The following is a 27,965-nucleotide window of genomic DNA, read 5'->3' as shown; positions in this document are numbered from 1 at the left end:
TATTTAAATTTCTTGATGAGCAAAAAACAAAACTTATTAAACTGAAAAACATTTGAACATATTTGTGTTAAAAGAGGTGGAGTGGCTCAGTGGTTAAGACCAGTACCCTAAGTGCGAAAGACATCATGGTTGCAATGGTTGCAAGTTCGACTCCACCGACTCACACCATTGTTATCCATGAATTTTATTATTATTATTATTTATTATTATGTATTCACATGTATTGCCCTAAACCTGTGCCGTGCATGGTGTCAGTTTCTCACCAGCATCCAGTTCCTCTGCCTGTCATGCAGTTTGCCTTTGAGGCGGGGGGATATAAGCTCCCTCAGATCAGGAAGCAGGCCCTCCATTACCAGGTTAGACAGAATCTGCACATAAAACATGACAATGCTTAATTTTAAAGATACAATTCACAAAATCACAAAAATGAAAATCAACTAATTCTATTTCTTTTTTTACCTTGTAGTCACAGTTTCTCTTCACAAATGAATGCATTTCAACTATTACCATAGATGTACTTTACCCCACAATGATGATATAGAACTATACTGTGAACAGACTCTGATGTGGAGAAATTGGACCATGGGCCTTTAAGTATATGATACCTTTTACCATGAGATCAAGCATCACACATATTACGCATGTTGTTTAAATCGCATTTGCTTTTCATTACTGTCTACTTACCAAACTTAACTGAGCTTTCTTCCAAAAAGATCAACACTCACACGTAGAATGTTATTATTATTACAAGACTTACAAGACTTTTGTCAGGGACTGTATATATATATATATATATATATATATACACATATACATACATATGTATATTTAATATATTATATATATTATTATATATATAATAATAAAAAAATCTAATTTATAAAGCACTTTTCTGGACACTCAAAGATGCTAAACAAAAAACAATACATTGATTTAAAAGTCTGTAATGAGTTCCTGATGTATTATGGGAGGGAATTCCAAAGGGTATGGGGCAGCGGCGACGAAGGCACAGGGATCCAGTGGAGCTGTTGGAGGATGAGGGTAATGTGGTCTCTGGAACAAGTGGTGAGTAACTGGGCAGCTGAATCATGTATGTATTGTAGTTCTGGGAGGTCAGTAGAGGGAAGGCCATGAAGGCAGAGATAAGTATTTCTGTAATGGAGTGAGAGAAGGAGGTGCGGCGTCAATGTTTCGTGGAAGAATGATGTCCTGTTGGGATTTGAAGGTGAGGGTAGAGTCCATTATTGGCGCATTTCCATCGGCTCTACTCACCTTGCCACGGCACGGTTTAAATAGCGTTCCCACTAGCATAGTACCTGGTAGCAGGTTATATTTTTAGTACCTGCTCTGGCAAAGTTCCAAAAGCGTGCTAAGTAGGTACAATGGGATGATTGGTCAGACTGCCGGCCACTGACTGGCCAGAGTGCCGTCGCAGAAAGAGACGTCCCACACATAAATCAAGCCAAACAGTGTCGAACTGTAGATCAGTTAAAACTACTTAACAATCCTAAAAATGTGCGGTAATCTCCAACAACTACCAGGAGTCTGCTGTAAAGTCACTAGTTACTCGTTTGTGTGTGTGTGTCGCGTATAAAACAAGGTCATCGCAGTTTCACGCAGCCGTGCAGTGATGACTCCGCCCACGTTAAGTAGGTGCTTTTTTTGTAGTGGAGATGCAATCTAAACTGTGCTGCGCCGAGGCGAGTAGAGCCAGTGGAAATACGCCATATGATACCAAGATTACGCAGAGAGGGGGAAGGGAGTGACATTATGACCATCAATGGGAAGGGGAGAATTCCTGTGCAGAGGGTAGGAGAGCTTTGAGTCTAATGATGAGTTCTGTTTTATTGCCATGGAGTTTCATGCAGATTTTTATGTCAGTCAGGCAGTTTGTGATGGTTGAGAGAATGACAGGGGTGATGGATTTGGTGGAGATGTAGAGTTGTGTGAGTAAAAGTTATTTTTTCTTAGAGCAGGGGTAGAATGGAAACTTGAACTTATATTGCTTTTGGGTGTTTCTTTTTTCTTTCCCTGTACTTTATTAATTATTAGGGAAATTATTCTGCGCATTTAACCCATCCTAGAATTAGGAGCAGTGGGCAGCCACACTGGGCAGCGCCCGGGGAGCAATGGGGGTTGGGTAACTTGCTTCACAACAAACACTCCAGCCAGTGTTGGGAACGTAGGGTTTTATTGTTTCCCAAAATCTCAAAAGTGCCTAGTTAGTTTTTATACATTGAATGCATCTATCATTGTATAATACAGAAGCAATGAAATTCAAATGTGACCACACCTCTTACTGTGCAAAACAATAACAATATGGTATAAAATATAAGATCTAAGAAAAAAGTATACAGTGAAATTTCCTGTTCCTGCATGTGGCATCATAACCTTTAGAACCATAAGCAGTATTGGCTCATTCATCTGTATCTTCATGTATACATAGGGCGTACCTTGTGACCATGCATCACAATGAAAATACAAGCTGCAAGCAGGCAACAACAGCTGCTGGCCAACCTGCTTCATGGTGTCAGATCATAGTCTCACCAAAAAAAACGTTTTGCTAAGAAATATTACAAACATTACAAAGAATGTGTTTTAAAATCTTGGTAAACAAATAAATAAATATATTGACTGAATTCATTTGTGACTGAATATTTGTTTTGAATGTAATATTTTATAGACTATGTGGTCGCCTGCCAAACTCCTGGGTGGACAAAAGCCGACTGTGGCAGTGGGGTGTGGTTAGAGCAGCGGCTGCTGGAAGAGAGGGAGGAGTGCATCAGCCGGTGGTCAGACAGCTGGACGGAATCAGGTAATCAGTCAGTCATATAAGCACACTCGTAACCTGGTTCTGGTCTCTTGCAGTAGGCTGGGTCCAGTGAGAGAGAAGCAGAGCGGAGACGGCTGCCGATCCGGTCCCCAAGTCGGGACTAGTCTCCGCCCGTTGCCCTACAACGAATGACCGCGGAGGATGATCCAGAGGCGTACCTTGACATTTTCAAGGGCGAGGCGTGTGGCTGGCGGGAGGAGGAGTTGGTGGTCCGGCTTCTTCCCCTGCTCACCGGCGTGGCACAGCTGGCCGTGCACAGCCTACCGGCAGGCGGCCTCGTGCCAAAACTTCGCCCAGCTGAGGAGAGTCATCTTGGATCGGATCGGCAGTACGCCGGAGCAATGCTGGCGGTGGTTCAGGGGGCTCTCTTTTTAAGAAGCCGGCCGCCCCTTTGCCTACGCATAGCAGCTCCTGGACGCAGCGAGGTGCTGGCTCCAGCCGGGGACCTACTCCACTGAGGACATCATTGGGCAGGTGGAGCAGTTAATCGCAGGGTTAACCTCGTCCACAGCCAATTGGGTCCAGTGCCACCGCCCCCCCAAACATCGAAACAGCAATCATCCTCGCAGAGGAGCATGAGGGAGGAGGCCAGGCCAGCGGCGATTCCTGCAGCCCATCCCACTCCAGCCCCGAGGAAGAGATTCCCAGCGAAAGCTGCCCAGGCCCCTGCACCACACACACACTCACACTGTGAGCATGCACTGCTCCGGCCCTTTAATAACCCTCTGCCTTCTGTTCCACAGGGCCCAGCCTAGGTGTCTGATCACCGAGCACCCCGGGGGGCTCCTCAGACGCCAGGGCAGGTGTGCTGGTGGTGTGGGCAGCCAGGTTCACCCTAACACAGCACTCACTCAGCCCTACTTTGCTGTCATTAGGGACAGGTTATACAGAGCGAGTCGTGACCCTCGGCCAGGAGAAAAGCTCACCCAATTGTTGGTACCAAAAAGCCATTGGGAAACAATTTTCCAGGCGGCTCATCACAACTCCATGGCGGGTCACCTGGGATATGATAAAACACTGAACCGGATCATGGCCACGATTTTACTGGCCGGGCATTTGGGCGGATGTAAGTCAGTGGTGTGCATCCTGCTGCGAATGTCAGTTAGTTGTTTCCTCCTGCCACCCCAAAAGCACCGTTACCACTAAAAGCAAACTAAGCAAAACAGTTTTTGACTCTAATAGAGGATAAAGGTGAGGCAGATGGAAGCTTCAGAGGTTTTCAGAGTGTTTTTTCAAACACTTTAGTGAGCCGGTTCAGACTTCCACGCACTGTGTGGCTTATACATATGGCGATTACTGAATGCACAACAACACTAACAATGTCTAACCCCTTGAACCGGATACCTATAACAACGGTGGATAGCCTACTAGCTATTTTCCCCTGAAGTGTGCAGAGGAGGAGCAAGACTGACATTCTGTCACTCTAAAACATCTTTTATGACATTATTGATGACAACACTGTACAAAATATTTTTTATGCTTTGATTTCTGATTGTATGAACTTCCTCTGCTCTCTGTGTTTGCTATGATTTTCCAGTCACTTCCCATCAATGAATATTAATCTGGGTAATTTTTCTGACTATTTATGGTCAGTTATGGGTGTTACCTAAAGCCCGCAAAAGCTGCACCACATTCAGAGTTCATTGTAATTTATAAACTGGCATGGGATGTGCGTGCAAGGTTTTATAAATCTGAATATTTATTTTTGTAAGCATTTTCTCTATTTCGTACATATCCCAACTTTTCAAATATACCTATGCACAGTTTTATAAATAAGGCCCCTGATCCAAACAGCAAACTGCAATTAATTGACCTCTGATATATATATCAGTGTTATGGCATCTAGAAAATCGTGTCCAGTGACAGGAGATACAGAGGTATAGACGTATCAAGACCTGAGCAGACTATGTCTATAGTACTTACTATAAAGCACACGCAGCCTGAAACCTTCAGCATGTTTACATGCACACCAGACACATCTGTACTGAGAGATTTGGCAATGTAACCCAATTCATATGACCCACACTTTCAATGAAGCAAGCTGTGAGCCTGATTATGCTTCAGGCATTTAATGTGGAACTAAGGCTTGTGTGATTTATAGTGGTAATGTACTGTGCTGCCTAACATCTTAAAGGGTAGATCCCAGGAGACTGATGACACCTCGCTCTTTCCTTGCTCACCTGTGATGGTACACCACACATCATTTCCCAGGTGCCATAATGGCCTTGAGCTTGGCGGTAGAGTCGTACAGCATCAGTGAAGGCTGGTGTTTGGACTTTATTCTCCTCTGCCAAACCTGAAATGAATACATTAGAAGGGGTCAGCAGTTAGCATCTCAATACAAAAATAAACTACATATACGTATACATATATACACACACATACAGGTGCTGGTCATATAATTAGAATATCATCAAAAAGTTGATTTATGTCAGTAATTCCATTCAAAAAGTGAAACTTGTATATTGTATTCATTCATTACACACAGACATGTATGTATGCAAGTATTAATTAATTTAAGTATGTATGCATCCTTTATGCTCAGGAACAGACATTTAAAAAAAATCTTAGCTTTACTCAATAACATGTGCTGTGTGTAAAACCATTAAACATATACAAAGCAGAAATTCCAGAAAAGGTGGGAGACGCTATCAATAACTGCATTTTTTTTTCAAACCAATTTTGTGTGTCAAAAAGTCTTTCTCACACAGATGGTTCAGTCAGAGTATAATGATTATCCCCCCTCTGAAAATGTCATTGTTTTAAAAGTATTTCCCAAGTGGTGTTAGCCTTTTCAAACATCCTAGTTTTATTTTGGATGCTTCCATTATTTGACTTTGCACAAATAAATTAAATTATTCCACAAAAAACAAAAGCTACCAGGGTCAAAATTATTGCCCCCCCTGATGCGAATAGGCAATTGTGTCTCTTGTTAGCTGGATAACAGCCTGTAGACATTTGTCATAGTTTAACAAGTCTCTGACACGTCTCCTGATGAATTCTCCTTTGGCAAATCTCTCAGTTAAGCTCCTCCAGATTTGATGGCCTTCTGGCATGGACCTTCGTCTTCAGTTCACCCCAAAGACTTAAATGGGATTTAAGGCCAGTCAATAACGTTCACTTTGGTCTTCTGGTGGTAGTTCTTCACCAGAAGCGACATATGTTTCGCCCCGCTGTCATGTTGGAAGACAAAGAGACGACCCAAATCCAGTTTTGTTGCAGAATTCTGGAGGTTTTCTTTCAAGGTTTTTTTGTATGCACCCCTGCCGTCCATTTCTGTGCAGAGCTCTAGTAATTGTCTTCTTAGACTACAATTCCTGACTTGGCTAAGTCATTCACTAGTGTCTTGGCAATTGTTCTGGGCTCTTTAGACACATCTCTCACCAGTTTTCTTTCCAGTCCTCTGCCAGGCTTGTTCTGTATTGTATGGCTCTCTTTGAATTTGTGAGCATCAACAATCCTCTTTTGAGCATTACAAAGTTAAGCACATCATTGCATGACAGTGGTTTGTGCTATGGCTCAATAAGAAGGTCAGTTCTTAAAGGGGCTAATAATTTTGACCCTGGTGGTTTTGTTTTTTTGTGGAATAATGTCATTTCTGTGTGCAAAGTCAAGTAATGGAAGCATCCAAAATAAAACTAGGATGTTTGAGAAAGCTGTGTTAAAAATGATTTGCTCAGTTTAACAGCACAATACTTTTAAAACATTGAAATTGTCATGGGGGGCTAATAACTTCGTCCTCAAGTGTAATGCAAGACCAAATTGGGGGGCATCATGAAAATGTAAACCCTCATACAGTTTTATATTTGAAATCGTTAAATAAAGGAGGAGGCCATACCAATTCTGTGTACAGACAACAAAAGTATCAAAAGTGTATCAACAAAAAGGTGGAAAATCTTGTTTGTCACACAAGACACACTTTTTGCATTATAAATTATTTATGATGTTATATTACTTGTAATATTTTTTAATTACTATTTTGCAGAGCATTGTGAGCAAGTCATGAATGTTTTGTTTTTTTGCAATTTCTTTCAGAATGAGGATCAGTTCATCTATTATTCAGGAGTACATTTTTATGGTCGGTAAGTGGGAGGACTCACCATCATTAGCATGCCTGACACAGTCCTGAAGAACAGCATGCCACTTCTCGTGCTCCTTCTCTGTGGCTACACAGAAGTAGTAGTGACGGGCATAAGGATGCCACAGGATCAGTGGGAAGTGACTGGCTAACTTCAGGAAAGGAGAACTTCCTTCCTTAGCTTTTACATCTGGGAAAAAAGATACATGCAGGATATTTAGAATGTCTTTGTGCATTTGAATAGGGCTACAATGATTAATTGATTAATAATTAATTGATTGTAATAAATTGTCAACAAATCTATTAATTGGTATGATTTTTTATAATTAAAACAAGTTCTCAGACATTTTTAGCTTCTTAAAAGTGAATATTTATTTTCCTTCACTTTCTTTCCTTCATAAGACTGAATAAGCTTGGTTTGTGAACAAAAACAATGCATTTGAAAACCTAATTTCAAGGTTAAAATGTGAACACTTCAATACTATCTGACATTTTAAGGACTAAATGATTACTTGAATAATTGAAATAATGATCAACAGATAAATAAATTATTAGCAGAGAAGGCCCTGCTGGCCCTGACAATATCAAAAAAGTTTTTTATTATTATATATTTTTATTGTTATTATTATTATTATTATTATTATTTTAATAATCAAATTAATATGTGTCTGAACGTGTCTGAATTCAATTACTTTTTCAGTATGTTATGATTATATTTCCAGAAAGAATATGGTTATTTTTTGGGAAGCTGAGCTGGATTTTCCTGGATGTCATTAAACGCATCATAGCTCTGTGGACCTGCTCTAGTAGTATTGCTGGCCTTTCGTTGAAGCTGCCATTTCCTATTTGGTTATAACTTTGACTGACGTGTGTCGTCAGCCAATCAAAATGTGATATCATAGTGACAGAATGCCCCAGGCCCAGCGATGTGTCTGGTACTAGCCCGCGCTGTTGTCATCAACGACGTTTGAACCTTTGAAGTAAGTTATGATCACTGCATTAACACCACCAATCCATCACGTTTCTGATCGACTTCGTGTGCACTTTTCACAGCTATCGTTTGGAGAAAAGAAGCAAAGTATTTCAAGAGGAAGACCTACACCGAAGAGGTACATAATTTACGGTAGTTCGAGTGTTAATTATAAATTTATAACATTTTTTAGAGGTGGTGAGGACAAAACTGTTGATCATAAATAGTGCCGGGCACGTGTTCTGCTGCGTAGCTGACGCCTATGCTTATGTGGAAGCTTGTTTTTGTGTCAAATAGTGGTTTGTGAAATTGTGTTTGCTGAGTGACTTAACGGAAGATGTGGTGGTAATGGTAAAGTAGCCTATAGATGCGCAGTGGTGTGCACTATGGCGTGTTCTTTTTGTTTTTTTTACTGAAGGCCCTGACCCCACGGTCCGCTACTGGATCAACCAGACTCATGTATGACATTGTTGTGTTCATTGTGTTGGAAAAGAAGCTCTGTTTTTTGGTTTTGTTTTTGTTTGTTTTTTAAAAAGAGGCAGTTTTTATTTATTTTATTCATTGAGAATTATTAATTTGGTCCCATTTTCTTTTACTTAAATTTTAGTTGAATACTCCTGCTTTTGGCCATGAAAAAAGTAAAATAAATAAATGGTATGTATTTAACAGCATGACTCTGCACCCTCTCTCCCCCCTCCTCACCAGGCAGGCTGTTGTTACTCAGATCCAGGTACTGCTCCATGGATGTCAACACTTTGTAGCCAGCACAGTTGATGGTTCCTTTGGGACTGATGCCTTTGTCGTGGGACTGGTTTTTAAGACAGAGGTAAAATGTGCAGCAGCAAATCAATTTAACTTCATATTTAAAAATAAAAAAGAAAGCAAGAACAGCATTTCCTCTCACCAATTTGTTGTCATAAAATTTGATGATGTAGGAGTCTGGGATAAAAAGAAAACGGTTCCTCCATTTCTTGTTTTCCTCGAGGTAATGAAAGAGTGAGCCAGAGAAGATGGATTTATTTTCCAGAGGGATCTGTGGAACACAAAACATTTCGGATTTAGTGACAATTTTCTAAGCAAAGCCAGAGCTTTGCTTACCTTGAAATAGATATTTCATGAAAGACTAGAGAGTTAAATGTTTTTCCTTTTTACATTTAATAACACACAAACCATTTCAGAACTACCTACCTATCATTGTGTTTACTTAGACACTAGAGATACTACTGAACACCTTTCGAGATATTAAGTATTATATATTTTTTTAATTTCAAGGCCAAGTGCTTTAGCCAAATTAGTTAAAAGGTTGAGAAGTAAGATAACACTAATATTAAACAGCAAGTCACACAAGCATAGAGTCTGTATCAAACTGATTCCTAATATTACAAGATTGTCCACTGATCACTTCATAGTGCATTTAGATTAATACAGTGGTTCTTGTGTCAATAAAGGGCTTGAGAATGCGACCAAAACACTTTTGAGTGCGACTACATTACCTTGGACTTTGATCTTCACTAATGTCTGTCTACAAAGCCTGTGCTCTCTATCCGCACTTGCTTGAACCAACACTCAAGGAAGAATGACATTGTGGTCATAACCAATCAAAGAAAGAAGGGGCAGGTCTACGCCTCTGGCTCTAATCCAGATTTTCCTGTACACAGCAGCAGTATAGCAGTGGTGTAGTCTAGGTGACTACAAAAGACTACTAGGTGACTACAAAGGCCCATATATATACATATATATATACATATGTGTGTATATATACACACATATATACACATATGTATATGTGTATATATATGTATATATATATATATATACATATACATATATACACATATGTATATGTGTATATATGTATATATATATATATGTATGTATATATATACTGTATATATACATATACATATATACACATACATACATATATACATACATAACAGACTGAAACAGTTTTGTAAAGAGCAATGGTTCAAAATTCCTCCTGACTGTTGTGAAGGTCTGATCTGCAACTACAGGAAACGTTTGGTTGAGGTTATTGCTGCCAGGAGGGTCACGGAGGGTCAATCAGTTATGAATGTACATGGGAAATGACACTGAAGGCGACACATTGAAATATTTGGGTGAGGTCTTTGAAATTCTGCCACGTTTTCACTGAACATGATTCTGCCTCAACTGTCAACTCAACTTGTCCAATATCTTAAAGTCAGCATGTTTTACTCTTCTCCCAGCCTTTTGTACTTGACAATTTACTTCTTTGTGGCAGAACTGGGTTACCGATGTATCCTGTTGGTAATGCTTTACCTTGCGATGTAGTAGCTGGGGCTGCGGGCCTCCTCCTCCTTCTATGTCAAAGCGAATTTTGTTGAAGAGAGCCACTGAATACTGCTGCGCATGCAGACACTCAAACTCTCTTATAACTGCCCCAGTACGAGCTGTAACACAAACAATCACAGAGACACAGAGGAAGTTGAGAATGTAGTTACAAAAACAATCCAGAAATGGTTTACAAAGTTATGTTAAGCACTTTTCATATTCACTCATTGTATCCAATGAGTGGACAGTGTTTGTAAATCTTAAAGTCTAAAAGTCTAAATCTGAAATCCCTGTAAAGCAAGAGCAAAGTTTCACCTCTTCACACATTATTCTTTATTTTAGACAACTATGAATGATTTTTAATATTAATTATGAATGGTTAAATCCAGAACCTGTTGTGTCTAAAGTGCTATTCTCTGTGCCGTTTGTGCTTGGGGTCGCTATTTACAAAGCGAATAGCAACAAATCTATCGACTTTCTGTCATAAACCCAAATACTAATAAGAATAATAATAATAACAACAATAATAAGAAGCATAATAATAACAATAATAATTTGAGACTGATCTGAAAGGTTGTGGTGTAATGGTTCATTCAGAACTGATTGGGAGGAGTGGTGCCCCACTTTAATTTTGATTAAAAAAATAGAAATACTTATTCCAAAATTAATTATCAATATTAAAATTTCATAACCAATTACATTGTTTCCCCTAACACCATGAATAAGATTACATGTCTGATGCTCCAATGTTTTGCTCCAAATGAGGACAGAAGAGTTACCATTATACAGTAAAATAGCATAAATGGATATACATTAGAAACAAATGATTCCCTTCTCAAAAGGTTGAAAGAACATACAGTAGATGAGTGTGAGCTGCTGTTGCTGCTGTTAGTCTAGCTGACTTTGTTGTGCTTCAGCTGGCAACCAGACTAATTACCCAGATTCTGCAGTGCTGAGGCAAGCTATCAGTCCTAATAACTGTGTTGTCTTACACTGCTGTGCTACTGATGCAGTTATTTGTTTATATGGCAGCTTGCATCGATGTCACTTTACCAGTTTCAGCACATCTTGATCATGGAGGGCACAAACCAAGAACAGACTGCCATTTAATAGACCAGCTACAGACAGCCCCCCATCCCCCACTACAGACACACACACACGAATGTATACACCCACTGTGCCTTAACAAAAACATTCCACTGAGATGGACCCATTAGGTGACTCACAAATTTACACGGTGTTCCCATCACAGCTGAGGGGCAGCCATCAGCCTTTGAGTAAAGGACCTGGCGTAACACTCAGAGAACAAATTTAGATGTAAACTTAGCTAAATTAGAGACAGGGCAGGATTTTGAGTTCAAACATTGGTCAAACAACATTGTGTGTGCAAATAAGAACACAGGGAAGTTCAGTTCTCTGCCTCAGGCTTTTCAAATGGACCACCAGTGCTGTGCAGTGCAGTGTGTGAACAATCACCACAATTCTGCCAAATTTGCACATCTGTTTCAATACACTAATTACATTTTTAATTCAGTGTTGGGGGCCCAGCTATTATGGACTGGAGGACAAAGGAAATACCTATCCCACCAGGGGGTATTAGGACTCCTCTCCCAAAAGCCACTGCAATACATGACATCAACAGAAGGCGACACCCACAGGCTGAGACAATATAAACCTTGGAAACACATCAGAACGTACCTGAGAATCTGAGTTTTCAGCATTAGTTCAATCAACTTACTCAGAGTAAGTTCTGCTTCCTTTTCCCCCCTTCCTTCTTCGTGTTTACATTCCCAACTTCCTGTTTCCCACACTGTCACTAGCTGACACACACACACACACACACGTGCATGCATGCCTGTTTGTGTAGATAAATTCGTTTAGAGGGTCAGTGTTGTTAATGATTTGTCTTTTGTGTCGAAAGTGATATTTTCTGTGTCTTGTTTGATTTCAAAAAGCCAGTGTATGAGTTTACACCTTCAAACCCAAATTTACAAAATTTATATTTTACAAAGCAAAAGGCGACAAACCTACCAACTTTCTGTCACAAACCTTAATACTTTCTGAGAAGGAAATGCACAATTCTGCCTTACGTGTGAGATCCACACAGAAGAGCGAGAGAGAGAGGGAGAGAGAGGGAGAGAGCAGTGCAGCCGACTGTGGTGTGGAACAATCATTGATCTGTTTTGTTTATTCAAGTAAAAACAGGTTTGTATTCTCATCTTTATTTTTACATTTTTTTCCAGCAATCTTGTTTGTTCACAGATGAGCCCTTTTATTTAACAGTATGACATGTTAGATCATTGACCTTGGTGACTCAAACCTAATTCTTTCCAAATGGAGCTATTCAAGTCATCTGGTGAGAACTCTATTTTTTTTGCAATGTCAGTTTTTTTCAAAATATCGTGCAGCCCTTTCAACATCACTGAAACTTTACTACCGGCTCAACAACGATCCAACAAACAAACACTCAGCAACGAGCTCTCAATGTAGTGGAGCAACAACTAGAGCAAAGAGTTAGTTAAAATCAGGACTAAAGCTGAATTACTGGGCATAAAATGAACAGTAACAAAATCCCAAATGAAATCCAAAACTACTTGACATATTAGCAACTGACAGCAATAGTGATATCAACTTTACCAATAACACATGTAGAACTGACACAACATACTGTATACTGATCAGCCACAATATTAAAGGTGCACTACGCAAAACAGTAATGATTGTGTGTGCTTGCTTACAGCAAATGAAAAAGATATGTAACTTAATGTACAGTATATATTAAAATTCTGAGTAGAGGACAAGGGATTTTTTTCTAAAACCGGAGGGCTGCCTTTAGCTGGACAATATTAATGTCAGACAATATTTGCACGGACTGGCCTTTAATGTCTGGTGGATAAATACAACAAAATAAAATGATACCGGTATTTTCTAAATATAATAAACATGAATCCACTGTGTATGCAAATTCATTAGCAGCGTCCTCATAAAATCGCGCCAACGATACTGCACAGGGTGCAGCCGTGCGTCAACGACATCGTTCAGAATCAGATAATAAATATAACCGATATAATGTAAGTTATGTCATCTTTCTGTGCGGCCCAGTACCAATTGACCAGGGAGTTGGCCCGGGGGTTGGGGACCACTGCTTTACAGCACAGCATCACTTTCTATCACAAGATGGGCATTTTCTATATAGCACTGAATATCATTTCCTCTGAGGACACCCTTTGGGACATAGTCCTGTAGTGTAGGGAACTTTATAATTGCACCCATTTTGATTGGAAGGGCACCCATAGGAAACGAAGTTGCAAGAACATCTTACAGGTTACAGGTCTTTCTAGTGTTACTCGTCAAGAAATGCAAATAAACTGTTTTGTTGCCCCTAAACATGTGTCGGACCCTGCAGTCAATATTTCTGCCATTTGAACCAAGAAGTGTGAGTCAGTGCTCATAAACCTCACAACACTTTTTGTTCCTTATTTTACTTGGGAGGAAGGTTTTCCTTGTTAACAATAGATATTAGTCATAATGACTAATAGGTGTATTACTCGGTAAAAAAGACAATAAGCTCTGTTCTGCAACTTCTCTGCTTTTGTCAAGCTGAATACTGGTTAACACAACACATTTTTCCAACTGTCCCAGAAGCTTACCATATGTAATAGCTCAGTTTCTCTTTAAATAAGGATAAAAAGAAACAGCGGTGCTGATAAAGTCATGTTTAGTCTTGCGTTCATATGTCAGACTTTAACCTTTTATCTTGTATTTAATGAAACAAAACATGAATATTGAAAAGAAAAATCTTGATTAATGTGACTGCAAGAAAATTATAAATAATTTAAATATTTGCTTCCTTTTGTGGTTGTTTAAATCTTTTTCTGGGTGGTTCTTTTGAAGTATTTTATTTCTGTAAAGCAGATATTCAAATGTGCTTTCTTCAAAGTGGCCTGCTGTGTATAAAAGCTAGCTAAATCTTTTTGGTGACCATACATATTTTGCAGCTTTTTGTACTACTATATTTAGGTGTTGAACTGCATGACTGCATGCTGAAAGTTGTGAGGAAAGTCATACATGTGTAACAGGGTCAGTTACTATAGTATATTTGTAATGTACTGCAATTTATTTAACACCTGATGTTTATTTTTTTGTGTTTTTGTGTTATAATTACACAAAATGTATGTATGTATTTTTATATTTTACCCGGACACAGGAGGTCAAGTTGTCATGTGGAACATTTGTGATTTTCTGTCCCCCATGTTGGGGCAGAAAAGGGGTGGGCACCCCTTTTGGCATGTTTATTTTATGGAGGGCATATTTCCATGTGTTTCACATGCTGATGGGAGTTTTCTTTTACTTGCCTTGTGTCAGAAATAAACAAAGACTACCTCAAAAAGATATTCATCTGTATGTATTATGTATATATACATACATATATACACACATATATACACATACATATATACACATATATACACACATATATATGTTCTATATATATATATTTTTTTTAATCTATGTCGTTTAATTTAATACAATACATTTAATACATTTTCAGTTATCTGTGAATCAGTGGGGAATCATCAGGGCCTTCAACATTAATTCTGGACTAAAAAATATGAGTATTAAATAATATATATATATATATACATATATACATACATACATACATATATATGCTCTATACATATATATTTTTTTTTTATCTATGTCATTTAATTTAATACAATACATTTAATACATTTTCTCTCATCTGTGTTCTAAAGTTAAGTTTACTGTCAAGTTCCCATCAGCAATGAAAGGGTTACTGTCCTGAAACATGTTATCCAATCAGAATCGTCCGTCTCTATTAGGCCCGGTTAGCTGGCTCATTCATTGGTTAGGACTTCTGGAATCCCGGAGAAGTCCTAGCTATATGTTTGATATATATGGTTATATGGTTTGATTTTAAGTGGGTGGGCCAAAAACAAAAGATCCTATGCCTTCGTGAAGGTAGGGCAGTTCTAACTGCAGACCACTGACACACGACACGCCCCCCAGAGTGCTGAGAAAGCAATCGATAGATGAATCGATTCTGAAAATATCCGTTAGTTGCAGCTCTAGTTTTAATTTAATTTGAAGCAGGATACATGGCTTTCCCAAGTACGCTCAAGTCACCACCGTAAAACGGGCGGAGTGAGAACACTTCCGGGTATGTGAACCGTGCTCACGTATCTGAGAATTGCAACAAAACTTGGACTGAGGCTGATGACATTTGGATGACAAGTATGGATATTGAAAATCGGCCAGAGAGAAAAGAATTCATTAAATTAACGATGACAAGTATGTAAACAAATAGACCATAACATCATTCCCTGCAACAAGATACATTCTCAACATTAATTTCATAAAACTGGAGACCATTATGGCTACATAGTTGAAATTAAATAAACATACTCAGTGCAAACATAGCCAAAATCTGGAAATATAAAATGAGGTCACTGCTGACACCGAGGCTTATTTCATCACCACGGACAGCGCTATGAAATCACGGCGCACAACAAACCACACATTGACAAATAAATTCATGAACAGCCTCAAACTACTATACAATTTCAAATGCACAAGCTGGTAATACAAAGACTAGTTTTTAACGTACAATGAACCTTTCCGGGATCCCACCTCGGCCAGGAAGAGGACCCGCGAGGGGATCCTTCTGCACATTCTCAGTTTTGTGGAGTGCAGCCCGTAGCTTTCACTGTGCAGCTTCCGGTACACTGTGCACATGTCTCGATCTTGAAATGTCTTTCCACTTTCATAACCTTTTCTCTCAATTCCAGTTCTGGAGTTGGACTTCCATTTTTTTATTACTTGAAGTTTTTCTGTGAAAGGCCATCTTGACAAAGGTGATACTATCAAGCTAGCCACAACATCTCTCTCAACCATATTTTACATTAATGTTCAATGAGAAAATAGAATTTTAGTTAAACATCTACCAGGTCATGTGACATAGGCTAATGACTCACATCCAGGGTTGAATCATACTGACACGTGTCTTTTTTACAACCTTCTTACATTTTATTTTGAAAACCGAAGGTTGGTCCACATTCTATTCTAACCCTCTCTGTGTATTCACTGCTCATGCATGATGGTGGCATGGAGCAGTAGACGTGATAAAAGAAAATGAAGTAAAATAAATAAAGTAAGATTAACTGGTTATTTAGTTTTTGTTTCCTTGCATATTTGATTTTTCCTTTCAAACTGATGGTGGAAAAACAAACAGCCTTTTCTGATATTCGGTTGAAAGAGAAAAACAAATAAACAACATTTCTACTTGTTTTTTTGTTCTTTAGTTTGCAGGGCTGGAATAAATAATTGAATGAACTGATGATACACGTGCCGGGAGTGCACAAAGATAAAAAGATGATGTTTTAAAATCTACATATCTGAAACTTCAGACTGATAGTTCAGTCAGATTTTCATCTTTTCTCTTACAATAATTAGGATTCACATTAATAATGAAATGGGACAATGGTGGATGGACAGAATGCACACTACTATTCTTAATATAATAACCATTGTATGATTCCTACTGTATATTTACTTCCACTCAAAACCTGACACTGAATTGATATTATCACCACTTTGTCCACACCCTATAGTCAACCAGGCATGTCCAAAGTCCAGCCCACGGACCAATCACAGCCGCAGATTTTGTACAACCCACAACTTCGGTTTCATGATGTATGGCCCGTGAGTCAAATAGAGCTCGCCAGACCATGTGACCAAAACGCCATGCATTCTGGGGGGTAAAGGCAAAATGTCGGTAATCCCAAGTAGTCTGGCTGTTTACTTCTTCTCTTTCTTCTATTGACGCACTCAAACACAAACACGAAATACGACAACAAATGGAACGGGCGAATGCAGCGTGTCCATATCGAGAGAAATTAAACGCGAAGGAAAAGGCGTGGTATTTCCAGAAGATAGGAGTCTGTTACATCAGGCATAAAGTAAATGTAAAATGAGTGCAGATTTTTCTCTTACTGAACGTCATTCCCAGTCAAACACTGTTGTTGCTGCTGCTGCTGCTGCTGCTGCTGCTGCTGCTGGTGTGTTAAGCACACTGCCGAGTGTGCAGTGGTGACTTGCTGTAACATTGATGAATGAGTGTTAATGTACTTTCTTATCCAGTTGTTGTTAATAGTCACTAATGAATGTTACTGGAGCAGTTGTAAAAAAACATTTTAACCAGTCCATCACGTGTGTATTATTAACTACATTATTTACTGTTGAATATACTATTGTATCTTCTGCAATGGAGGTACATGTTCTGTACTTTTACAAACAGTTTGTCATGTGAACAGGCCCTAGAGGTAAAGTATGTTCTTCTTGTGGAATCGATGCGCCTTACTCATCCCCTACCGTGAGGTAATTTTACTCCTATATTGTACATTTAATAACTGTGTGAATTCAGTTTTGCAGTGTGTACACTGTCTGTTCTTTCAGTGCTATATTGTGCAATTTTTCTTTGCAATTCATTTTTACAAATACATTTTTTTCACAAAAAGCCAGAAAATAATTTATTTGCATATAATGGGTAAAAATCATTACATGTATGAAGGTGAAAACCATGACATAAAAGGATAATATGGTGATTAAGATACATATTTAAGTCAGTCAAGGTTTATATTGTAAAATGATGGCTCCAGAACAACATTTGGGCACATATTGGTCACAGCATATAACAACAATCTTATCAAGTAAAGTCTTCCTCGCCTTCATATTTGACCATGACACCAGGTGCATGGTCCCATTTAATGTTAAACTTGGTGCACATACAACCAATAACTCGCTCCACGTTGATCCTGGCGTGAGCTCGTTTCCTGGTCTGTTCCACATCTTTTGCATCCAGTTGTTCCCTGTTGAATGCAGGGATTTTCAGTGTGTCACCCTGCTGTCCAACCTGTGTTGTCCATTGGAGCAGCATCCTCCTGACATGTCTGACGACCCGGTTTCCATCACAGCTACAGATGAAGTGTTGTCTGAGAATAAGAAATATTCTTGTTATACAATATCATTTGAAATCCAAAAGAATTACAAGGCACTGTAATATTTATCATACAGATGGATTGATCAGTGAATTATCATATCAATTAATTCAGAGATAAAAAAAAAAGTACCAAAACATTTACCTGAAGGGGCTTCATTGTCCTCATCATTCGCTTGTCCTGCTGATGCTGTTTCCACCCAGGTGAGAGATTGTTGTTGTGATCTTTTCGAACGGGTCAAATGTATGCTATATTGAAAATGCCGTTTTGTTATTATTATCATCATCATCATTAGTGTTAACGATAGAAGCCTATTCCTTTGTTCTTTTCGTTCGTGGCGGTCGTGAACATGACTATGACAATTTACTACGCAGCAGCTCCTCGCCATCCCTTAGTATACTGCAGACAAAGATATATGTCCGGGCGAATAAGCCTTCCGTACCCAGAATGCATTGCGTCATAACATCACGTTGGCGAGCTCTATAGTAAACTGGCTACAGTCACATGTCATCTAAATTTGCTCATTCGGTAAGTAGTCACACTTTTGAAACCAAAATCAGGGCTTTGCAACCCAGCTGTGACAGACAGATATTTGTTATTATATTATTATGATATCTGACTCCAGATGTGATAGCAGAATTTTTTAAAAAAAGAAGAAAAAATGTAACTGTGACAATGAAAATAAAAGTATAAAACAGAGCATTTGTGTGGACCCCGGAAATCTTAACATGAAAACTGGCTCTCAAAAAGTTTGGACACCTCTGACGTAACGGAAAAAAAAACCAGGAACACCACAGAGCATCTAGTCCATCTTTAAAAAGTTATCACTACGTATGGGTTGGATGTAGTTGGAATCTTGTTTTTTCTTAAGTTCTAATGAAGTCATCTTTCTTGATCTCGAGAAGTTTTTCAGCAAAGACGGTATCGGAAAGAGGAAAATAACATGGGATAGGGCGGGCAATCAGACCGCACCCTCGCTCTTGTTTCTTTCCAAATACGTTGATAGTTACAGCTGCGTAAAAATGCACGTGTGCCAACAATCGGCACTCGGCAGCAACACACAGAGTTCAGCAGAGTAGAGCAGCTGCTCACCTGAGACGATCTCCCGCTTGGTTTCATCCAGGTGATTGGAAATCACGTCTCCCATGGTGATTAAACGTCAGAGTGACTCCGCGTGGCTCCGCTGCACGTCAAGAAGCAGCGTGTCTCAGAAGGAGGGCGCTGGTATTCACAGAGAGGAGCGAAGACGCGAAGATACGGAGTGTTGAGAAACTCCACCAACCCGAACACCACAGTTCCACAAGTCGAAGAGAGGACGGGCGGTGGCAAAATGCGCTTCTCTTCTTTCTTTCTTTTTTGAGGTTTTATGGCGTATTAACAACGATTTGGTGCATTACCGCCACCATCTGGTATGGAGTGTGGATCAAAAAAAAAAAATGTATGTATGTATGTAAATAAATGATATAAATTAATAATAATATACATATGCATACACTACCATTCAAAAGTTTGGACACACCTTCTCATTTAATAGTTTTTCTTTATTTTCATAACTATTTAAATTGTAGATTCTCACTGAAGGCATCAACAAAAAAGTGTGAAATAACGCAAAACATGTTTTATATTTTAGATTCTTCAAAATACCCACCCTTTGCTTTGAATACTGCTTTGCACACTCTTGGCATTCTCTTGATGAGCTTCATAATGTAGGCAGCTGTTTGACCATAAAGGCCTGATTCTGAACAGTTGATTAGAGATGTGTCTGACTCTGTGAAAATAATAACTATATATATGCATTTATTAAAAGTATTTCATATGTTCATTTATCAACACTGTAGGTGAGGCTTAAGCACTTGGCGCCACCCGCAATTCAAACAGTAGAACAAGAAGTACGCTGCTGTTCCAATTGAAGAATTATACTTGTGTACTCCCGTACTTGGCAAGTATGTACTCGAGGCGCACTTCTCAAGTTTTCCGGACTGTAATGATGGACTATCGTTTCTCTTTACTGAGCTGATCGGTTCTTGCCAATAGTTGTCAAATAGGGCTGTCAGCTGTGTACCAACCTGACTTCTGCACAACACAACTGATGTTCCCAACCTCATTAAGAAGGCAAGAAATTCCTCAAATGAACCCTGACAAGGCCGTGAAGTGAAAACCAATTCAGGTGACTACACCATGAATCTCAATGAGAGAAGGCCAAGGGTTTGCAGTGCTGTTAACACAGCAAAGGGTGGCTACTCTGAGGAATCTAAAATATAAAACATGTTATTTTCATACTTTTTTGTTTACTACATAATTCCATATGTGTTTATTCATAGTTTTATTTTCATAGTCATGAAAATAAAGAAAAAACATTAAATGAGAAGGTGTGTCTAAACGTTTGACTGGTAGTATACATACACACACATTCACTATATCCTCCAAATCAACTTTGTGGTTTTAAGAAAATTGAATATTATTTTGTAACAGTCACTCAGGTTCTTTTGTAATATGTTTACCAAATCTAATTCCTCATCAATGCCTCTGAACTTTTTAGTCATAATTTCTCTTACACAGTGCCCACAGTGGTCACATCTGCCTGTATTGTATTGTTTGTTTCTGAATAGTGTGTTGTTTAATCCTGTATGACCAAATCTGATCCTTGATATGATACTTTCCTCTTTCCTGCTTCTTTCCGTGCACCTAACCTCTCCCACTTTTCTTTTGGATTTTGAAAAACCATCTTCCCTTTCTCCCCTCCTCCCATTGCTTTTGCCACCTCACCTTAGTTTTTGTTTAATGATGCTCTTTCAATTTTCCATTTTGCTTAATTATATTGCTAAGTCTATGTTATTATATCTTAATGCTTCTTTTGCCACCTTATCTACTATTATGTTTCCTCCATCAATGTGTGCTGGTATCCACAAAAATGTAACTGTAAGTCCCATCATTTGAATTCTGTACAGTGTTTGCTGTATTTCTATGATGATGTCTTGTCTGCTTTCTGAGTGACTAAACTGTAGGCTTGTGAGTGATGAACTTGAGTCTGAGCAGATAATTGTTCGTAGTGGTTGTATTTCCTCCACCCACTGGACTGCTATATACAATTGCATTAAGTTCTTCTGTGTATACTGATACTTTATTACTTAACCGTTTCTGTTTTATAATTTGAAATTCTACCTATTTTCTGGGAAAGGTTTTTTGATGCATCTGTGTATACTTGAATATAACTATGATATCTGTCTATAGCAGGGGTGTCAAACATACGGCCCGGGGGCCAGAACCGGCCTGCCAGAGGGTCCAATCCGGCCCACAGGATGAATTTGTTAAAATTTCACACTAATCTAAACGTAATGTCAAATGCTCCAGATACCCGTGACTAAATGTTTATGTCTTTATAGATCCAGTGTGCTGTGTAAATAGTAAATTTAGGCATGATATTGTTGAAATTGCACTTATATTTCTCAAGAAAGTTCATGTTTTGTAAAATTATCCTTCAGTAAATGTAAAACAAAGGAGAAAAAACAAAGGAGTTCTTGTTATTCATAGGTTATTATTCTATTATTTTGCTATTTTTACTGGTCCTGCCCCCTTGAGATCAAATTGTGCTGTATGTGGCCCATGAACAAAAATGAGTTTGACACCCCTGGTCTATAGGCTTTTATTGAATGGGGATTATGGCTCAACACTACTTGTTTTTGTACTTTCTCCCCTCTCTCAGTTTGTCTTCATCTCTGAACTTTTTTCTCTCCTCTCTCTGTTTGTCTTCATCTCCCCTAAAACTTAAGTTTGTGAGTTTCCTTGGCGCCAGCGAATTTCATGTCTAACAATGTTCTAATTTCCTGATTGGTGGCTCTGGTTCCTAGATGGTCTTCCTCCACCAATTCACCTGCCTGCCTCAGCCTGCCTGCTCTCCTGCACTGTGATTGGGTCACCCTGCTCCAGCTTCACCTACCCAATCCTGCCTCAGCTGGTTTACAGTCACACCTGTCAAGAATCAGCAGCAGGGAGTCACCTGGGGGCACTGTGCTTTGATGTGAGCAGTTGGCCCCTTTGTCACTCTGTTTTGTAGCAGCTTTTGAGTATTCACTTTGAGATTTGTGAGTTTTGACTGTTGTGAGTACTAGGTTGTTTGTTAGCCACTTTGGCTCGGCCAGTGCGCCAGACTTTGAATTAAGGTATTCCTTTTGGTTTTAAGTCTATGCTCTACGTTGACGGCCCTGAGCTTGTATTTTGTTTGGTTGCCAAACTCTGTCCTTGTTACATCGGACTTAGTTGACTGTGTTGGCTCTCTCCAGTCAAAATCTGGTAATCAATATTTGTTTGGTATTGAGATGTCTGTGGGGAAGGACAGAACTGCCCCCTCTACCTCCAGCCTCAGGTCCTGTTCTGCAATCTTCTGTGGCCTGTTCCAATTTATGGCAGCCTTCCCCTAGCCTTCTTGCCTCCTTTGTGCTTTTCATCAGGTCCTTGGAGTACAGAAATCCATAAAGCTGGAATAATGTTTCCATATGGGAAAACCTTTCTTCAGAAGCTTGCTGACTTTGTTCATACAATGGTGCTCACCAGAAAAGGCCATGTCTGCAACTCCTTGAAGATCCCTCTAGCTAACGAGGCAACTTCTGCATCCCGCTTTTCCATGGTCCTCTAGTGCAGTCAACGCCTTTAGGATGTCAGGCAACTCAACTGATACCGAACAGCTCCCCACCTTGTTGTAGACAGTGCCTTTATGGTGAAGGTCTTCACATGGTCCTTGAGGATGGTCCAGCGGTGTACTGAGAGAGAGAGAGAGATTTTTTTTAGTTAACAAAATGTTTGTTAACTACAATGCCTTCTCTTATCTATCTCCATCGAGGCCTCGTAGATGGAATCTGTCAGATGCCACCCGACAGTTTCTCCTTCGGCTTCATGTCCACACCGGGGGCCTCTGCTGCGGAGTTAAGGACTGAGGTCAGAAGTGTTGTTCTGCCTCGGAACCCTGACATCGTCTGCGTTTTGGCCCCCGGCAACAACCTGACAGCCAGCCGCACCGTCAAGCAATCGGGGAGAGACTTCGACCAGCTTCTGACGAGTGTCCGGAGTTGCTGGCCTCAGGTGAATTTCTTGTATTTTTATTAATTTTTAAAAGTGCCATTTCTTTCATTTCAGTTGCTTTGATATGTTGTAGTGACCGACTAATTCTTTTCACAGCTGTTTGTCATGGACTTTGTTCCACGACTGAACGTTGAGGCCAGTCTTCAGGAACTCTTACGCCAGGAGTTTCATTGTGTAGCAGCTTGAATGGGTATGTAAATGTAACTTTCAGGGAGGAACAGAGTACACGGGGGCTTCAATGAAGAGGCCACAGCAGCCAGTATGGGTCAAACCATGCCATTTACCTTATTGTAGCTAAAACTTTAAGAACACAGGCAAGAAACGAGAAGAGGACAGACAGACACACTACTAGGACACTGGGAGTATACTAACCATTCAAAAGAAATATAAACCCAAAGCACTCCTAATAAAACACCACATTATTAACAATTTGCAACCACAAAACCATATCAGTTTCCAATGACAGTTCCTTTTTAAATAAAGCTTATAGTTAGAGCTGGTTCAGGGAAACCTGGACCATCTCTTAGTTAACGATCATCTTAGTTAGAATTTCCTGTGGTGCATGCACACTCACACTCACTCTCTCAGGGTATGAATATGACTTTTCATATGTCATTAACCTTGTTCTTTCTCTCCCTAGCTTGTGTCCTTCCCTCTCTCGCTCTCTGTATCCTGATCTTGCAGGTGACAGTATCCACATCCAGATCCAGTTTTCAAGGCTATTACTGACATACATATGATCACCGTTATTATTGTGCTATAAAGTCGTTATAAGTATAATTTTTAGCAACAATCTGCTGCTCACTTGTATTGCTATACACATGTCATCATTGACTATAATATGCATGAATTGAATTGATTAAAAATTAATATTAGGATTAGTATTTTGTCATTGCTCAAATGCTTAAAGTTGCAGTAATTGATTGTTTAATGGATGAATGTTTGTTTGTTTGTTTGTTTTAAAGGTGTGAAGTACCTGTCCGTGGCTGAGCACTTTCTTCCTGGTCGGACTGAACTGTGGTGCGCAGATGGCGTAAGTAGAATCTTAAGGCACAAAGAGCACATGCAGTCTTAATATAAAGTTTGACCAGTTCTTGGGCATAAATTAACTCTAATTGCATATTCTTGCAGTTGCACCTCAGTGACACGGATGGGATGGACATCTTGGTGCAGCTGTTGTGGGGAGCCACATACAAACAGTTTCTGACACCAGCTCCCGTGCAACAGCTTTCCCCAAAATCGACATCCCTCCGAGACACATCTCCCCAAAACTAGTGGTGAGGGGAGAAGGGGCACCTGTGGCTCATCCAACAAGCCTGTTTGAGTGGTCAGTTGTTGGACGAGGCAGGAAGGTAATGGTTTCACACACTCTAACCTGATCACTCTGAAGCTTTAACTGTAGAATGCCAGAAATGCTGTTGCTGTTACTGCGTATAGTTTGCCATACTGACGAGGCAAATAACCACTCGTTTACATTTGACATTTGTCTTTTACAGGGACAGCCAGCACCAACCATGTTTCAGGCTCATCCCCTTCCCCTGAATCCTGTGGTCTTCTCCCCTGATGTCTTGGAAGCGATGGATCAGTTTGTTCCATCACAGCTTGGCACCCCTGTTAGCCCGGCTACTCCAAAGGTACTGTATAAAGATGTTCTTCCTTCCATGTGCAATCTAAAATTGTCAATTTTGTCATATAGTGTCCAAACTGTTGAAAAAGATCATTTGCCCAGACATGGCTACTTAAAGGTGTTAATGTTGTCTCTGTTGTTGTGTCTGCAGAAAACCCCACCAAAGAGGAGACGAACCAAGGTTGGTCATTTTTACATGAGTTTATTTTACTTTTTAAAATGTGCTTTTAATTATTTGTCTGAAAATAATTTCTTGTACTTTGTGGAAAAACCCCCCAACAAAATTAAGTTTCTTTGGGGGGTATTGTTTTGTTGTGATTTAGAAGGACGCAACAACCACCAGTGCTGTGACTGGAGCTGAACCTGCTTCTCCTAGAGAGGTGAGATGGCCGTCAGAGGTGGATAGTAACAAAGTAGATGTACTTCATGACACTACTTAAGTTATATTTGAGGATCTGTACTGAGGTTTTTTTTTTTTTAAATCAGGACTTTTACCTTTACTCTACTACATTTAAATATTAAAAAATATACTTTTACTCTGTTACTTTGATGTTTGCCACCTAGTTACTTGTTACAAATTAAAATAGAAATCTATAATGTTTCTCGTTATGTGTTTTTGTTCTGTACTGCTGCTTTCTTTCCTCACTATGGATGAACAGGATCATCTATCTTGACGTATGTGTTGATTGTGCACTTTATGAGCTCCCGTTGACATTTTACACCTATACCTTTTTGTGTGTAAAAAAAAAAAGGGATTATCTGGAATGGGCGTGTCCAAGAGGACGAGAAGGACAACGTACGGTACTCCTGAAGATTAGAGGTAAGGGTGGCGGAGATCGACATGGCTACTTCCACACTGATGAGGAAGATACGGAAAACGTTACCACACTGACGGCATCTCCTTTGGTAGAAGACGACCGTCGTCAGTTGTCATACCTGGCAACAATGTTTCGCTACGTTGGGATGGGGGAAAATCCTAAAATATACAGAGTCAAGTGCCAAGAGATAAAGGCGTTTAATAACTCTCCAACCATTTTTGGTTGTTTTGCTGCTTTTTGTGTAGTGTAAAACTTGTACTTCTGATACTTGAGTACATTTAATGTGAGCAACTTTAAGACTTTTACTCAAGTAATTTTCTTGTGGGTGACTTTAACCTTGTCATTTTCATTTATGGTATTTGTACTTTATACACCTCTGCAAGCCATCATCTGTCATTACACCAGATGATCAGTGTATGGAAAAACATGTTGTGGTTTAATTTAATATCAACAGAGTATATTGTGTCCCTGAAAGCCTTTGGTTTCATTGGTTAATTGTGTTTGTAGATGACTCGGCTTGGGCAGCATACTCAACCCATTGTCTTTAAACAAAATGTTATGTGTTAAAACAAAACACTAGGTGGTGAGCTTCATTTTACTTACAGTATATTGAACATCATGTGTCAACAGCCGTCTGATACATCTTCACCAGCCAAACACAGCTGGACCATTAAAGATACCCTCAGCCCCTTACAGTCTCTAGTTAGAAAGGTACAGTATGTTTCTCACCTCAAGCTTAGTGACATCACTGTGTCATTCCACATTTTCTAAATGTGCTGTTGTGTACTATCAGATGATGAAAACTCACACACCACCAGCAAAATCCCCCATCATGCTGGACAACGCACCCTCCTACTCCCACGACCCAGTTGGAATGGTACGTTTCCACCATGCACAGTTGACGTGCACGCAAACACACACACACACACACACACAAACGCTTGCATTGCCTCATCTACATCTAGACAACTCAATCCACTAAAAGGAGCACAAAAAAATGTAAAAAAAAAATATTGAAAGATTGCAAAGAAACGCTGTATAATAAACGCGCTTTTAAAAAATCTGAATGACTTCAATAAAAAATGTGTTTACAATTACTTCAACTTTGACAAAATTGTACAAAAAATAGTTTGAACTGTGGCAGAGGGATAATTTACTTAACATAACCATGTATGTTTATAACTGTAATCACAATAATCCTCCACATTTCTTTTCAGGCTTCAGGCTTCAGCCAGGCTGCAGGAGCGTTCCATCAGGGCAACACATTCTCAGAAGGATACAAGGTACACAACCTTTTCTAGAAACCATCAGTGCACATGTAATGCTTTAACCTTCCTGGCATTCCAAAATGAAGACGCGCACTTCAGCACACCTGACCTCGACAAAGTGCTTGAACAGGTAGATTCACTTTATGTTGCTATTAAGCAACAGCTCCTGATTGAGAAGAGGTTCCAAAGCATCTGAAAGCCCAAGCCAACAGCCCAGGAAGAAAGCAATGGTCGTTGCCCCTGGCTAAACAACTCAAGTGTTTGTCAAGAGATGTCAGCTTTGCTTTACTCCTTGTCTCTCCCGAGTGCTTTGCAGTGTTTCGCACCCGATCAGGACTGTATGAAATCTTTGATTCTCACTCGAGTGCACGAGGTTTGCCTTCCCCACCTGGCAAAGCAATTATGCTGACATTCACTCACCTCCATGATCTGATTAACCATATACACAAGCTTTTCAGAGAGCGCAGTGCCTATGCCAGCTACGAGTTTGTGCCTGTTTCTTTTGAAAGAGCAGTGTCCTCACCACCACCCCCACAAAGCAACGTGACAGTAGATGTCACAGAGAGCAGAGTGGAGGACTCACCTCAACCTGCAGCACCCAAAATGTGTGTGGAGGACCACGACCAAGAGAGCAGCACATGTATAGAACAGCCAGAAAACCCAGATGTTAATGTGTCACATTTGGAAGTCAAAACATCTAAGGCAGCTTGCAAAGAGGAACAAGCACAACCTCAAAAGTCCACAGCTCGGACAAGAAAATGTCAAAGTGAAAAAAACAAATATGCCACCTGCCTAGAATTTCGTGGGAAAAAAAAGCAATTTATGAAAACCAAGTATGTAGAAGACTGTCACTTCCACAAACAGAGATTGTTGTCATACAAGAGGCATTACGCCAAGCCTCATGTGTCACAACCGAACAAGGACTTGAACCCAATAGCACGACTCAGAGACAACTTCCAAA

At 39.6% G+C, this 27,965-nt stretch overlaps 1 protein-coding gene and 2 long non-coding RNA genes across 4 annotated transcripts in view; 2 read left to right on the top strand and 1 right to left on the bottom strand.

Annotated features, from left to right (window-relative positions):
* Positions 1-19,557, bottom strand: part of LOC122769342 (protein Niban 2-like) — a 40,763-nt gene extending 21,206 nt beyond the window's left edge. The window contains exons 1-7 of one of the 2 annotated variants that reach the window (XM_044025807.1): positions 19,308-19,557; positions 10,183-10,313; positions 8,786-8,914; positions 8,584-8,689; positions 6,934-7,101; positions 5,014-5,129; positions 264-368 (exon numbers count right to left, since the gene is read on the bottom strand). In XM_044025807.1, the coding sequence (XP_043881742.1) occupies positions 264-368; positions 5,014-5,129; positions 6,934-7,101; positions 8,584-8,689; positions 8,786-8,914; positions 10,183-10,313; positions 19,308-19,362 (810 nt within the window). In that variant the 5' untranslated portion in view covers positions 19,363-19,557. Of the gene's footprint in view, positions 1-263; positions 369-5,013; positions 5,130-6,933; positions 7,102-8,583; positions 8,690-8,785; positions 8,915-10,182; positions 10,314-17,211; positions 17,237-19,307 lie in introns of those variants that run through there. The other variant, XM_044025808.1, reaches the window with a different exon arrangement.
* Positions 19,558-24,799: 5,242 nt separating this feature from the next.
* Positions 24,800-25,263, top strand: LOC122769002. The gene is made up of 3 exons (XR_006360400.1): positions 24,800-24,925; positions 25,070-25,099; positions 25,242-25,263. It is a non-coding gene; the product is annotated as an uncharacterized LOC122769002 (long non-coding RNA).
* A 1,119-nt stretch (positions 25,264-26,382) lies between these two features.
* On the top strand, positions 26,383-27,149 carry LOC122769003. Its single transcript, XR_006360401.1, has 3 exons — positions 26,383-26,447; positions 26,530-26,613; positions 26,954-27,149. It is a non-coding gene; the product is annotated as an uncharacterized LOC122769003 (long non-coding RNA).
* Positions 27,150-27,965: the final 816 nt, after the last annotated feature.

This window comes from Solea senegalensis, linkage group LG5 (genome assembly GCF_019176455.1).
Source record: "Solea senegalensis isolate Sse05_10M linkage group LG5, IFAPA_SoseM_1, whole genome shotgun sequence".
NCBI classification, from domain to species: Eukaryota; Metazoa; Chordata; class Actinopteri; order Pleuronectiformes; family Soleidae; genus Solea; species Solea senegalensis.
Note: the sequence above shows the minus strand (reverse complement) of the source record. Positions and strands in the feature narration are given on the sequence as shown.